Source organism: Erythrolamprus reginae, chromosome Z (genome assembly GCF_031021105.1).
Source record: "Erythrolamprus reginae isolate rEryReg1 chromosome Z, rEryReg1.hap1, whole genome shotgun sequence".
NCBI classification, from domain to species: Eukaryota; Metazoa; Chordata; class Lepidosauria; order Squamata; family Dipsadidae; genus Erythrolamprus; species Erythrolamprus reginae.
The window spans coordinates 108,878,319-108,893,024 of NC_091963.1; the positions used below are offsets into that span (position 1 = coordinate 108,878,319).

The following is a 14,706-nucleotide window of genomic DNA, read 5'->3' on the forward strand; positions in this document are numbered from 1 at the left end:
CAAATGTGCAAATAACCATATCCATTATTATAATTGCTTGAATCTTCTGCATTTAGTTTCTAATTAGACTCACCAACTACTAATTCTAGAAATGTATATATAATCTATCTCAAGATAATATTGTAATTATAAAATAGTCCATAAAAATTGTATGGTTTACTTTAACAGGCTGATTGCACACATCATACCCTGAATTGTAAAGTAGCCACCCATGTTGTGACTTAATATGTTGTGTGAATCTAGCTTATGTGATTATTTTACATGTATTGTGCAAACCAAAGATTTGGACCCAGTCAACGGCCTGCAATATGACTTATACAACTCAGCAGTGTTATCACTCTGGAAACTGATAAAACATTGCTTATAAATAGCCTAAGAAGACATATCTTCTTTTTTTTCAAACTCTTTTTAATGCTGATAAGTTCCAAAGTTGTAGTAAAACATCCACAGAGGTGGAATAAGCAGAAATGACAGTTTATCCCCTTCCACAAGATCACCTTTAATAGTGCTGTTAAGAATGAGGAAGCAGGGCAAGTCAGAAAGGTAACTGGACCCCACCTCCCCCTATCCTGGGACACACATAAGTTGCATTACACACCAATCTAGACAAAACAGTAGCTGTATGGCTAACTAGTGTCAATGGGGCTGGTGCGTTCTTGAGTGCCTGCATTTAAGAAGTGGTCTACAATGGTACATAAGGTGAGCCATCTTATTTGAGCATGCTCAACTTGGTCATCAAAGAGCTGGCTCGCCCAACAATTTGACCAGAACTTTTGAGACCCTGTCTCATTTAGCAAACAACAAAAAAGAATGGTGACCCTTGAAAATGGACCATTGTTTTTTTTTCTAACTCAGCAGTGATGTTGTTAAATAACTCTTGAGCAGGAAAGTCTGTGCCATGACCTCCACTTCTGTTGTGGCAAAAGAAAAGAAGAAAAGAAAAAGGGAGCAGTTGTTGGATGGAGACATGGCTTGTAAGGAAAAAGAGAGACTGCCATCAAAAGGACTGGCATGCAGGCTTCCTTTGTATAACTTGTAGGATGTCTATGAAAGAATGGTTTCTTGGCCATCACACTTCTCCAGTTCAGAAACTGAGATGTGTTGTCCGCTGGTGGAGACAAATCTTGCCCCTTCCTACACCCTCCTCCACTCATCCTGGTAGGACAGGCTGATGCAACTGAGTCCATGAAATCTTTCACTGATTTTGACAAGAAGAGAGAAAGAGAACAATTGGATGCATAGCAAAATAACTCAGCGGTTCCCCCACCCTGTTAATGAGCCTGAGTAGGATTCCTTGGCTTTTGTAGGCTCTGCCATCCATAGTGCTGAGGAAGCATTGTCAGCACGCAATTTCTTCCAACGTGCCAAGTGTTGTCTGCAGTGGGACTGTCAGAGTGTGGCTCGTGGGGTCAGAGTGGTTTGACAAGGGCTCACATGTGCTCTGTGAACAGAAAAAAGGAAGACGACCAAAGGAGAATAAGTGGACACGTCCATTCTTCAAATCTTACCTTAATTAAGAACTCACTGAATAGCTTTAGGCAGCCATTGCTCTTTTGGTCTTAGCTGTCTACCGCCAAAATAACAGTGTTGGCATAGCTTTCAGAGATACAATATTGTAGGAACTTTGCTATGTTGCATAAATGCTAGGCATTATTAAAATCATTACAGTGTTCCCTCGATTTCCACGGGGGATGCGTTCCGAGACCGCCCGCGAAAGTCGAATTTCCGCGAAGTAGAGATGCGGAAGTAAATACACCATTTTTGGCAATGGGCAGTATCACAAGCCATCCCTTAACACGTTAAACCCCTAAATTACCATTTCCCATTCCCTTAACAACCATTTACTCACCATTATTACTGGTACTCACCATTGAATAAGACACTTAGTGATCCTGATATTTATAAACATAATTATTTATTAACAATAATTATTTTTTTTGTTATTTATTTGCAAAAATTATTAGTTTGGCGATGATGTATGATGTCATTGGGCGGGAAAAACCATGGTATAGGGAAAAAACCACGAAGTATTTTTTAATTAATATTTTTTTGAAAAACCGTGGTATAGGCTATTCGCAAAGTTCGAACCCGCGAAAATCGAGGGAACACTGTATATCTTTTAAGTATCCTACAACAACAGGCCAAATGACAGGCATTTTTAAGGATATAAATAGAGCTGATTTCCCATTTATATTAAACTACTCCTCTCATATATTTCTCAAATTGTGATAAAATCCAGATCTGGTGGCTTCAACACCAACTACTCCTCCCCCATTCCAGACAGGGTTTATTTGCTCACTGTCCTGATTGTTAAATTTTACAGAGAATGTAAAAGCTTGCAAGCTATTCTACAACTTCTGACTTGCCCTGATAAATTGCCTAAACACAATGGTTCTTAAAATACAAGTGTGTTTCAACCTACCATTTTCAAATGGTGAATCCTGAAAGCCCCAAGGAAAAATTCAGAAAGGGTTTTGATGGCTGAGGGAATCACATTCTGTATTTGTACGGACACGGCTTATTAATGACACAACATATATTTGAGCAAAAATGCATGAACGCATGCATTTAAAATGTTTAAATCTTTTTCCTATTGGTATGGGAGTTACAACACTTCTTTAATTTATCTCATTAAAATCAACGGAATGTGAAATAATTTAATTTGGGCCAGGTTTATATACACCTATGCACATGCACATGCATGTAGACACACACACACAGTCACACACAAATGAAGACAAATATCTGTGAAGCTTGATATTGGAAACAATTACACTTTGAAATTTGAAATAGGATTCATTGATGGGAGGGAGAGAGTAAAATTTTGAAAAGCAATGTTTTTTTAGAATTTCAAAGACTAAAGTCACGTGCCTTCTTAAACCCAATTAAAAAGACTCCCAAATAAAGATTGAATTATGTTGCAATTGTTTCCTCCTAAATGAATTCTGTTAAGTTCAATAGAACTTACTCTCAGGTAAGATGTATACAAAATCACAATATCCAATTTCACTGTTTTTGTTGCATAAAAAGAATCACTCTTTGTAGCTGATAAGGTATGCTTAGAGGGGCACGGTGGCCAAGCGATTAAGACGTTGGGCTTGTTGACCGGAAGATTGGCAGTTTGAGACCGAGTACTGTGTGACAGAGTGAGCTTCCATTACTGGCCCCAGCTCCTGCCAACCTAGCAGTTCAAAAGCTTGTAAATGCAAGTAGATAAATAGGAACCACTTCGGTGGGAAAGTAACAGTGTTCTGTGTACCTTCGGCACATAGTCATGCTGGCCACATGACCACAGAAGTGTCTTCGGACAACGCTGGCTCCTTGGCTGTGAATCGTCGGAGATGAGCACCGCCCCTTAGAGTCAGACACGACTGGCAGGGGAAACCTTTACATTTACCTTTTAAGGTATTCTTAATTTCTTTCTTGCAATGATGACAACTGTAAGATTGCTAAAGCCCTGCCTATAACAAATCAGGTTGTTAGAAGAGGAGGGAAACGAGCAGGAATATTGCATCTGGGCTGTAAAAATCCAGACAACCAACAATGGCAGCAGATAGTTAAAATTTTGGACATCTGATTATCTGGAGTTTTGCACACCAGATTTGGTAGCCTACCAAAGGGACATATGTATCTCTTTTTCCTTTAGGATGCACTTAAAACAAACAAAACAACCAACCAACAATAAGATGCCTTCCCATTGAAAGTCAAATCTTTTGAATAAGGCAGTCGTCCAACCTATAGGCTAATAAAATTATTTTGAAATAACTGTTTATGAAGCAATAAGATAAAATGGTCATTTTAAATCATGCGGGCACACTTCCGATCTGCAGCATTTATTTTGTTGCTTATGAGATCGGTTAGAGTAATTGAAGGCAGTAAGAAAAGCCTCATTTTGGAATTTGAGGTGGAATTAAATAGCCATTGGAGTTAAGGGACTTGATTTAAAAAGTCTAATTTTAACTGTTCCTTTACTCCTCACCTATTTCCATATTGCTAACGTTTCTACCTCCACTAATCCCCTCAACAAAGTTGTCGGAATGTCCGTGTTTGTCAATCTCAAAAGCTGGCAGCATACAGGGAACATCAGGAGCTAATCAGGTTTCACCTTTTCTCTACAAAATGAGACTCCAAAGAATATTGTGCCATTGGTATCTAATGCACTGAGCAACAATCCCCCTCACACTCGTATAGCCACTGTCCATGCAAAAAGGAAATAAAATAAATTGTATAATAAACAGTAAGCATTAAAATTTTCCAACAGCTTTCTACATGCTTTGCTTCCATTCCTCTGTGACATTTAAAACCCCCCTGTGAGCTGTGAAGGTGAAATGTTGCCATGCCTGCAATTTTGTAATCAGCTGAAAGTGGGTAGGGGAGGGAGAATTTTAACTAATGCCTATAGGGAGAAACAAGCTCCAGGCATAGAAATTCTATTGGCTGCGGACTGGAATGGGGTCTGGGGGCCTAAGACCCAGGGTGACTCATGAGTGCTGCCAATGGACAAATGTATTCTCTACAAGTTTTGCAGTAATTCAAAGGAAATTTCCAATATTGCAATGATTTCCAATAAATCAGAGGAGTATCGGGAAAAAAAACAACCCCACGAGTCAGTTTGCTTAAGAGAAGATGGTATGGAATCAATCAGGATCAGAGCTAATCACAAAAAGGTGCAAAATGATAATATTGGATGGCTCTCAGAATCCACCTTTTGGAAGGTTTCTTCATTTAAGTAGCGTTAAGATAGGGCAGAAATGGGATCTATTATTCAGAAATCCTTGCCAAGCCAATGCAAGAAATAAAGCTATCCACAGCTAACTTCTGCCCGTCCCTTATTTAATTAACAGATGACCACTTGCTCCAGGGCTCACTCAGAGCTTTCTTGTCAAGCCAGAAGTCAAATCTGTACAACGTGAATTTCAAAAAGGACCCTCTGAGTAAATGCAAATGACTTTGCCTTCTGCATAAGAATAACTACAAGAAGCTGCATCTGAGATTGGAGGGTAAACTAGTGAAGCAGAAAGCATAAACTGGAGGCCCAGTGCCACTTTGTGCAGAAATTAAGGTCACCTCCCCTGCCAGATTGAAAATAGACTCTGCCAAGGAATATGCCAATGTGCTATATGTTGGCTTCTGCTCTTCTGTGTCCTGGCAGGGATGTGGGCCTACTTACCACATTCTCATCATGGCTTCCTTCTTCCTCCTCTGGGCCAAAAAGATCAAACAGTTTCTCTTTGATCAGCTACAGGAAAAAGCAGAAAGGATAAGGTTCTCAGATCCAGCAAAAATCTGATACATCCCAATTCTCTGGCAGCAGAAAGAGAGGGTCCTCTTTTTTACACAGCACTGTGCTGGATTAATTATTTATTCTTAACCCATGTAGTAAATTCAGGGCACCAAAGCCTGTTTGCATAAGAAGTTTCCTTTTTTTGAATTTAAAATTTTATTCGGCTTTCTTCACCCACTTTGCCTTCTTAAAGACCAGAAATACATTTTGTCTAAAAAAAATTAAAAAGAAAAATGCTAAGATTTAATTTAAATGTTGTAAAATTCTTCTTCCCATACTGCAACTCTCACGAGGGCAATTTTCAGCAAACAATTATTATTTTAGCTTTGGATTACTTTCCAGAGATAATTATATTGATCTAACTGGGAAAAAAGAAAAAGGGAGGGGGGGGAGAGAGAGACTTTTTTCAAAGCCCTGAATCTGAATTATCTCAGAGAAAGGCAGATGTTGCAGGGCAAACCTGTATGAAAAACAAGTTCTCTTGCCAAATTCAACCAAGTGAATCATGCTATGATTTTCTAATCTGTTTCCAGAAACTGCTTTGTTTAATAGGCTCTAAACTGTAGGAACTGGGGAGGTCCTACCACCCTGTGCTATGCTTGAGCATCCAACTGTAGTCCAAGAACAAGACCTGAAAATGGTTACATATCTTTCGGACTAGTATTTATTCATTTTTGCTCCTTTTACCTTTGCTTGCAGGAGAAAAAAATAATAATGCCAGCCAAAAGGTTAGCTTAAATTCTACTTTTCATTTGGCTGGTTGTACATAATAAGGTTAGGACCAGGGGTGAAACGCTACCAGATCGGTTCTGGTAGACCTGTGGCCTGGGTCGCTGAACCAGTAGCCACGTCTGGATGGCCATACCCCTGAACTAGTCCCCTGGTCGCTGCTCGCTCACTTGCTCTGCTTTGTCCAGACTCTGCTCTGCAGCTTGCTAGCCTGGAGTGTTGCTCCCGTGATCTGCCTATCAGGAAAGCCTGCAAAGTTGTGGCCTACCTAGCTGGTGCTGCCTCCCCAAACCCAGCCTGCCTTCCCTACTCCATTCCCTGCAGCCCCTACATGCTTGCCTGTCTTCCACACGGCCTTCCTATGGCCAGCCCATGAAGGCAGGCAAATGGAAAGCCACATGGAAGGCAGGCAAACATGTTGGGTCATAGGGAAGGGAGTTAGCAGCCAACTCCCTTCCCTGCAGCCCTGCAATGCTTGCCTGCCTTCCCCCTTGGCTAGCTTGTGAAGGCAGGCAAGTGGAAGACCACATGGAAGGCAGGCAAGCATGTTGGACCGCGGGGAAGGGAGCTAGCAGCCTATTCCCTTCCCTACAGCTCTGCCTTCCACGCAGCCTTCTCAGAGGTCCCCCATGCCCGCTTGTCTTCCGAGGCTGGTGTCCAGCCCAAGGTTGGTGTCTAGTGGGTGGGTGGGCAGCCCTTGTTGAGGATACAGCCACTGCTCCGGGACTGAGAGGGGTAGTGGAGGTGGTGCTCTGGTTCTATGGTGTCCTGGGGCTGCTGCACATGTGCACTTTCTGTCCTCATGGAGCACCATCGTGGCGGGGGCTGCCCTCCCACAATGGCACCACCATTTGCTTTTGCTTTGTGGTGGAAGAAGGAAGAAAGCGAATGCCACCATTGCAGAGGTGCTCCAGGAGAGCAAAAGACAGGCTGATGTGCTGGGGCTGCTGCATTGGGTCCATTGGAATAACGCGCATGCTGTGTACACTGAACACCCGGTTTTTATTTAGAAAAGTTCCTAAGTAGAGGCATTTTAAGGTAGAAGGTAAGCTGACACTGTTGGCAGGAAAAAGGGCACAGGGAGATCCGCTATGCTTGGCTTCGAGGGATCATGGCGAGACTCTCTTGGCTTTTGGGCCTATCACACTCAGCTTCCGCGCTCCACTTCCATGGGGCCTCTGGCCTCTAACCAATTGCCTCCCGCTTGCCTTCCTCTCTGCCTTGCGTCCTGCTCCCTTTCATCCAGCCCATGACGGGCCCTTGAAGAGAGAGAGAGAGAGAGAGAGTGTGTGTGTGTGTGTGTGTGAGAGAGTAAATAAGAGAGAGAGATAGAAAGAAAGTAAAAAAGAGGAAGGAAGTGAGAGATTTATTGGATTTTATTGGATTTATATGCCGCCCCTCTCCATAGAGAGAGAATAGAATAGAATTTTTATTGGTGTGAGAGAGAGAAAGAGAGAGAGAGCAAGAGAGAAAAAACAGAGAGACAAAGAGAAAAAGAGAGAGACAAGAAAGAAAGAAAGAAAGAAAGAAAGAAAGAAAGAAGGAAGGAAAGAAAGAAGGAAGTAAGGAAAGAAGAAAGAGAAAGAAAGAAAAATAAATAAAAAAAGAAAGACAATTGAGGTCAAAATTTGGTTGCTAAGCAAGAGCGTTGTTAAGTGAGTTTCACCATATTTTACACATTGGCCATGCCACCAGTCACCTGTCCACCAAGCTATGCCCACAGAACTAGTAAGGAAATTTCTTTGATTTTATCACTGGCTAGGACCTTTTGGATACTGGTATATCATACCCGAAACCTTTTAAACGGGGGTTAATTCTCGGTCTCTCAGACTGTTGGGAGGCCAGACTGGTTAGGTGGGCATGTCTAGGTGATCATTTCACTAGGTGGACATGGCTGGTTCATATGACAGGGTGGGCGTGGCCAATTTAACAGTCCATTAAACAATGCACACAAATTAAACTTTAATTTGTTTTGCTTCTGGGGGTGTTTTATTTGCTTTTGTTTGCATGTTGCTCTTTTGGTTGACTTTTCTTTTTACTATATCATGTTTTCAATTGTTTAGGCGTCTAGTGGTCTACTTCAGAAAACTTAGTTTTGTAGTACTTCTTCTCAACCGCAAATGCTTGAGAAATTTGTCTCTCTTCTCTCTTTTTCTGTCTCTCTCTTTTTTTCTGTCTCTCTTCCCCCTTCTGTCTGTCTGTCTGTCTGTCTCTTTCTGTCTCTCTCCCCCCTCTGTCTGTCTGTCTCTCTTTCTGTCTCTCTCCCCCCTCTGTCTGTCTGTCTGTCTGTCTGTCTGTCTGTCTATCTCTCTTTAATTAATCTTCTGGAAGCAGGGAAGGTGAAAAACAGGCAGATTTTGCCTGTTATTTGACCTCCTAGGGCATCTTTGCACCCTATTTTTCACCTCTTCCACATCCAGCAGCATTCTGCATGCCAAAATTGCTGGTCTTACCTTTCAGTTCCAGCCCATGGGGCTTCCAAAGGCAAGTCCTGCACTTGGCTGAAGGGTGGGCAGGGTGATATGGGTGAAGTAGCCTCATGATTCTGTGCGGGCCAGTTTAATGGCTTTGGTGGGCCATCTATGGCCCTCAGATCATGCAGTAGTTTGAGGACCCATGTCTTACCCCAATCCTAAACTGTGTCTTTTTGAGGATTCCCCAGCCATAGATGTGGGAACCAAGATCCCAAATCACTTTTTCCTTCCAAGGTTTATTTGTTATTCACTTCTTCTTTTGTTAAATTTATATCACTTTTTCTCCAGAATCCTAAGCAATGTATAGCACACTCTTCTACAAGAATAACACTGAGATTTGAAAGAGGGATACTTCTTAATATAAGAATACACACTTAGAGCATTTTCATAGAATAGATTCCAGGCTCAAGACCCAGCATCTCCATGCAGAAAACTCTTTTTATTCTATGTGGACAACAATGAGCAAACTACACTGATCACACTTGTAGCAAGGAATCCTTTGTGACAGCTGGTGGGATGATTGCATTAAGGTGCTGCATGTGGATTAGGAAAACCCAGATTCAATCTTTGCCCCAGGAGCATGACATTAGTGGATAACTCTGGGTCGGTTTTATCTCATTCTCTTTCTCTCTGCATAACTGGGTACCTCAGATGGGGAAAACATGAGGATTCAACATGAGGATCGTGCTATTTGCTGATGCTGGGCATCCAGAAGAAGCAGAGAAAACATCTCCAAACCAGCATTGTTACCTTAGAAAACAGGCAGCAATTGTGGTATTGCTTTCGATCCATGCTGTAACCCTTCTCCTCTTAATCAGTGAGTGTGAGCAAATGTTAACAGCTACCTGCCTATCAAAGCACATGCTTCCTTATAATAGCTCTGCAAAGCAGAAGTGGATAATCCACAGGCTGCTAAGAGCCACTGGATACCTTTTACTGTTCTCTCTCTGCTTGCCTTTGGAATAGATGTAATTTTCTGATGCCAAATGATGAAAAGCAAAGCAAAGATAAAAGCTGCTTAATCCTTCAGATAGGTTCTATCTACCCAAAGTTTTTGTAACAGCACCCAACACATCATCACTTCATCCCAAATCAGATAAAACACTAGGCTGTGGTTCTGCCTTAACCACTGGTGTGTGTGTGTGTGTGTGTGTGTGTGTTGAGTACCCATTTCAATCAATTTTGAAGTGGTTGAATACCAAGGTACCCCCCACAAGTTCCTTAAATACATAAAATATGTATTTAATGCCTTGTACAGGGATCTTTTAAAAATTAAATTAAAATGCATATTAGTCTGTGTGTGTGAGAGAGAAAAATACCATCAGGATTTGTGCTACCTTTCTGGAATCAAATTTATATTGTGCTTGGCATTATTGAACCTCACAGAAGAAATGTAAAATTTGGTGATTAGATTTTGTGTTTCGAGATTTCAAAATGTATATTCAGGAGACCCAAATTCCTATTTGCTCCATGGATAAGTAGACCCATGGATGAAATCTATTCTTGCATCCCGTCAGCATGAAAATACATGGCCACTGGATTACATTATTCTCTACCTCAGGGAAAGGGCTGCAACTTACCTCATAAATATAGTCAAATACTTCCAGAATAGTGAGGATACTAGCACCAATAAAAAGACCCATCTGACCCCCAATATCACCTGGAGAAGAAAGGGTGAAAAAGAGAAATAAGCATTTTAATCTTGTATTTTGGTGCAAATCAAAGTAAACTGCTTGGATTGGGAGGCCCTATCCAGATATAAGGCTAAGTAAACAAAAGTATATTTTGAGCATTTTTATGCTGGTTGTAAAGAAAAAGATTTCCAATTACAGCTGTGTAAATTCTGCATCGATTAGCTCCTGGGGCAAAATCAAAGCCACTCCTCTCCTCTTCATCAGAGTTTCAACTTACTTACTTCCTCCAATATTCCAGAGATGATCATTCCTGTTCCTATTCCTACTCCTATAGCACTTCATTCTCCCCCAGTTTAACAAAGAGCTAAACTAAATTAAACTGCCAGGTGCTTGAAGACAATGCCTCATTTTAACAGGTCAAAAGCCTATCCAAAACAAGATCTCAATGCAAAGGATTGCCATAAGGTATTGTTGTCCAAAAAAAAAAAAGTTAAAAAACACACGAATGAGTTGGATTAAAGAAAAGAAGTAATAGAAGAAAATAAAAACCCTACAGCTGTTGTAAAAGTGTATGGCACAAATTTATCCCCCCCCCCCTTTTTTCTTGCTATTATCACAGTTGATCTCTATACAAACAGGAAGAAATCTGTTTATTGTTTAGAAAGTAGAAGGCTTACATTTCCATGACAACAGGGAATAAGATTAAATGCAGCCAATAAAAGCTTCGGACACATAAACTAAAATTCAAACTGTCTTCTTTTCACCCAAATCTCATACAAGGTTTAGGATTTGATTTCCTAAACCAGTATTTATTCAGTGCATGGACAGTAAACCAGAGCTTCTATCATTTTCTCATCTTCTTCAGTATAGTTTCAGCTAGTGGTTCTATGATTTGAGGTGCAATCCCATACTTAGAATATCTAAATAAGGGTCAGAGGATCTGGGAAGAGACTTGATACATTAATGGAAATCCATACTGTTGTGATTCAGTCTGAGGCTCCTCAGGGAACGGCTGGAACTCTGCCGGCTCCATGCTCAGAGGGGGAGGGGGAGGAACAGGAGGAGGAGGAGGACCAGGCAGACGGGGAAGAGGAATGTCAGAATGAGGAGGAGGGGGAACAGCCTGAGACCCCCGGGGGGGAGCTCTCCCCAGCGAGTAGCCTGGAGTCATTAGATGAGAACGCACAAGCCATCATAGATATGAGGCAGAGAAGGGCAGCACAACGAAAGGGACAATTAGCCAGGTATTTCCATCCCTAATAGGCAACAGCTGGGTTTGGGTGTGGTTCTCCTCAGAAAGGTTGAAAAGGCAGGCCCGCCCTTCCAGTATTGTGGAGAGTTATCTTTTGGGAGTCCTGTGACGTTGCTTTGATCCTTGGTGTCTCTGATTCTGGCTTGTGGCCTCGAAGGCTGAAAACTTGGGGGAGGCGTGGGTTTTATTATCTACAGTGGTGTGTGTGCCAGCAAGAAGCCTGTTGTATTGTCTGGCCATCGTGACTCTTCTGTGAAGCTTCACAGCATTCCAGTTTGTAAGAACAGTTTTTGTTATCTGTGTTTGTTTTCAAAAGATATAAAATGACTTTGCTTTTTACCAGCGTGTCTGGCTACTCTTTTTAGTTGGTGTTGGCGTCTGGGGGAACCCAGACAGAACACATACAAAATAACAAATATTTCAAATATAGCAATAGAAAGTTATGGCTCCTTTAAGAGATTGGTGCAACCCTGTATAAATCTGATGCAAGAAGTTTCCCTGTAATGGATTCTAGTGTCACCTTTCTTTGCCTGCTCAGCAAAAAAAATGTTGTTTCATTTTTCTCCCTTTATTATTTCATTATTTTCTAAAAACAGGCTGCTTGACAACTCAAATATGCCTTATTGTGCCTTAATTAAGAAAGCTTCACGTCAAGACTGGATAAAGCCCAACAGAGAATAGCAGGCATGGCTGATACTCTTCTGACAAATAAATTTACCTTGAATATTTAAAGTGGTGCAATCATTTTTCAATGTTCCCATTTTCCCTGCATAGACCGGCATAAACTTCATGAATTATACTATGATTCTGAGCTGGTGGAATCAAGATTATTTTGAGCTCAGTGTAGAAGTCTCTTAATAATGCAGGTAGTCCTTGATTTATAACCATTTCTTTAGTGGTTGTTTGAAGTTACCATAATACTGAGAAAAAACTGATTTAACAATTGGTCCTTACACTTATGACCATCATAGCATCTCATAGTCACGTGATTAAAATTAAGTACTTATGATGATTGCAGTGTCCCAGGGTTATGGGGTTGCTTTGCAACCCTTTGCAGCTGGTTTCCAACATGCACCGCCACTGGCGGAATCTTTGGATTCGCTTAACATAGATGTGATTCAGTTAACAACTGCAATGATTTGCTTAACGAAAGTGGCAAAAAAGGTCATAAAATTGCCGTGGCCCATTTAACAATTGGCCTTTTTAATAATGAAAATTCTGGTCTCACAAAGCAGTGGAACTGATGTGCCGGTGCCTGGAGGCTGTTAGGGTCTGGATGGGTGTCAACAGACTCAAACTCAACCCTGACGAGTGGCTGGGGGTTTTGCCTCCCAAGGACAATTCCATCTGTCCGTCCATTACCTTAGGGGTGGGAAATTACTGACCCCCTCAGAGAGGTTCTGCAACTTGGCCGTCCTCCTCGATCCACAGCTAACATTAGAGAACCATCTTTCGGCTGTGGCGAGGGGGGCGTTTGCCCAGGTTCGCCTGGTGCACCAGTTGCGGCCCTACCAGGACCGGGAGTCACTGCTCAGTCACTCATGCCCTCATCATCTCGAGGTTCGACTACTGTAATGCTCTCTACATGGGGCTACCTTTGAAGAGTGTTTGGAAACTTCAGATTGTGCAGAATGCAGCTGCGAGAGCAATCATGGGCTTTCCCAGATATGCCCATGTCACACCAACACTCTGCAGTCTGCATTGGTTGTGGATCGGTTTCTGGTCACAATTCAAAGTGTTGGTTATGACCTATAAAGCCCTTCATGGCATCGGACCAGAATACCTCTGGGATCGCCTTCTGCCGCACGAATCCCAGTGACTGATTAGGTCCCGCAGAGTTGGCCTTCTCCGGGTCCCGTCGACGAAACAATGTCATCTGGCGGGACCCAGGGGAAGAGCCTTCTCTGTGGCGGCCCCGACCCTCTGGAATCAATTCCCCCCGGAGATCAGGACTGCCCCCACCCTCCTTGCCTTTCGAAAACTACTTAAAACCCACCTTTGCCGTCAGGAATGGGGAAATTGATTTCCCCTGGGCCGTTCTGTTTTATGTCTGTTTTGTATGACTGTTTTTTATATTAAGGATTTTAACTGGTTTTTTTTTTTAAATCATTGGATTTGTACTGTGTTTTGCTGTTGTGAGCCGCTCCATGTCTCCGGAGAGGGGCGGCATACAAATCTAATAAATCTAATCTAATCTAATCAATCGTGGTTGTGTGTCGAGAACTACCTGTAGACCAGAATGTAGCCAGAGATGCTAAAGGCTCCTGGATCAGATTTATTCAGTGGTCAAAATAATGAGGAGAGCCATTTGCTGCCTACGGCATTTCTTAGGGCTTCTTGGTTTGATCTCTCTTTTTCTCTCCCTGTGCTCATGTTGCTTTGTTTCTGCTTCCTGTTGTTCTTCACTAATTGACAGGAGTTCCCTGGGATTAGCACATGGGACTGAACTCCACATTGCCTACATGCTTCAATCATGCACAGAATATATACACAGAATATTTACTCACCAAGCAATGCTGCCACTTCATATGCTTTCCTCTGTTCAATGGTCTCATAGTTAAGAGCTTCGAAGAATATATCCAGTACAAGTATATTCTCCCTAAGGAAAGAAAACAGGTGGTCCAGAGGACATCAAGAAGAAGCAATTCATTCCTGGAGAGTAAGTAACTGGTGGAGAACATGCCAGTTTTCCCAGTGTTGTTTAACTGAAATCCCCATTGTACCAAACCACAGCTATAATTCAAACAGGGTCCCATATATCCCATTCCTCCTTTTAGTTTCTTGATAACCAGAACATTCACTCTTATCTTATCCATCACTTTTTCCTTGTTCTAAATGTGCAGGTGATTAAGAATAAAAGCTGTTTATAGGCAACCCTGACAATCCTGAAGAAGGATGCAACAAAGTCCCAGTAAACAATAGATATGCCTCACTAGGTTTGTCTCCCTTCTCAAAACTGGCACTTTCTAGATATGCTGGTGCTGTAATTCACAGAATGCTTAAAATTACAGTCCTACCAAATTGTACCAGCTGGGAAACAATGATATACAACAAACAATGAAAGGTTGGCAGGGCTTTGAAGGCAGTAACTCTTTGAAGCTATCGCCATTCTCAAAACTGATAGTCAGGTACACACTCTAATGAAACTGGAAAATCTATGCTAATAATTTTACCAATGATAGAGGTTGGGGGCTGTGGATTGGCCATTTGTACAAAGCTCCTTGGCTTCAAGGAATATTGATTGCAAAAATAGCTTGCCAGGACACAATAATTGATTGTAGGGACCAAACCCAAGATTCAGTATCCTGTAAAATCTTGATTTCTAATATATCT

General features: G+C 41.8%; 1 protein-coding gene across 1 annotated transcript in view; it reads right to left on the reverse strand.

Moving 5' to 3' along the window:
- Positions 1 to 480: 480 nt before the first annotated feature.
- LOC139175735 (acid-sensing ion channel 2-like) overlaps positions 481 to 14,706 on the reverse strand; it is a 259,104-nt gene continuing 244,878 nt past the window's right edge. The window contains exons 7-10 of the mRNA XM_070766970.1: positions 13,881 to 13,972; positions 10,068 to 10,147; positions 5,171 to 5,239; positions 481 to 1,441 (exon numbers count right to left, since the gene is read on the reverse strand). Coding sequence (XP_070623071.1) covers positions 1,340 to 1,441; positions 5,171 to 5,239; positions 10,068 to 10,147; positions 13,881 to 13,972 — 343 coding nt within the window. The 3' untranslated portion in view covers positions 481 to 1,339. The remainder of the gene's footprint in view (positions 1,442 to 5,170; positions 5,240 to 10,067; positions 10,148 to 13,880; positions 13,973 to 14,706) is intronic.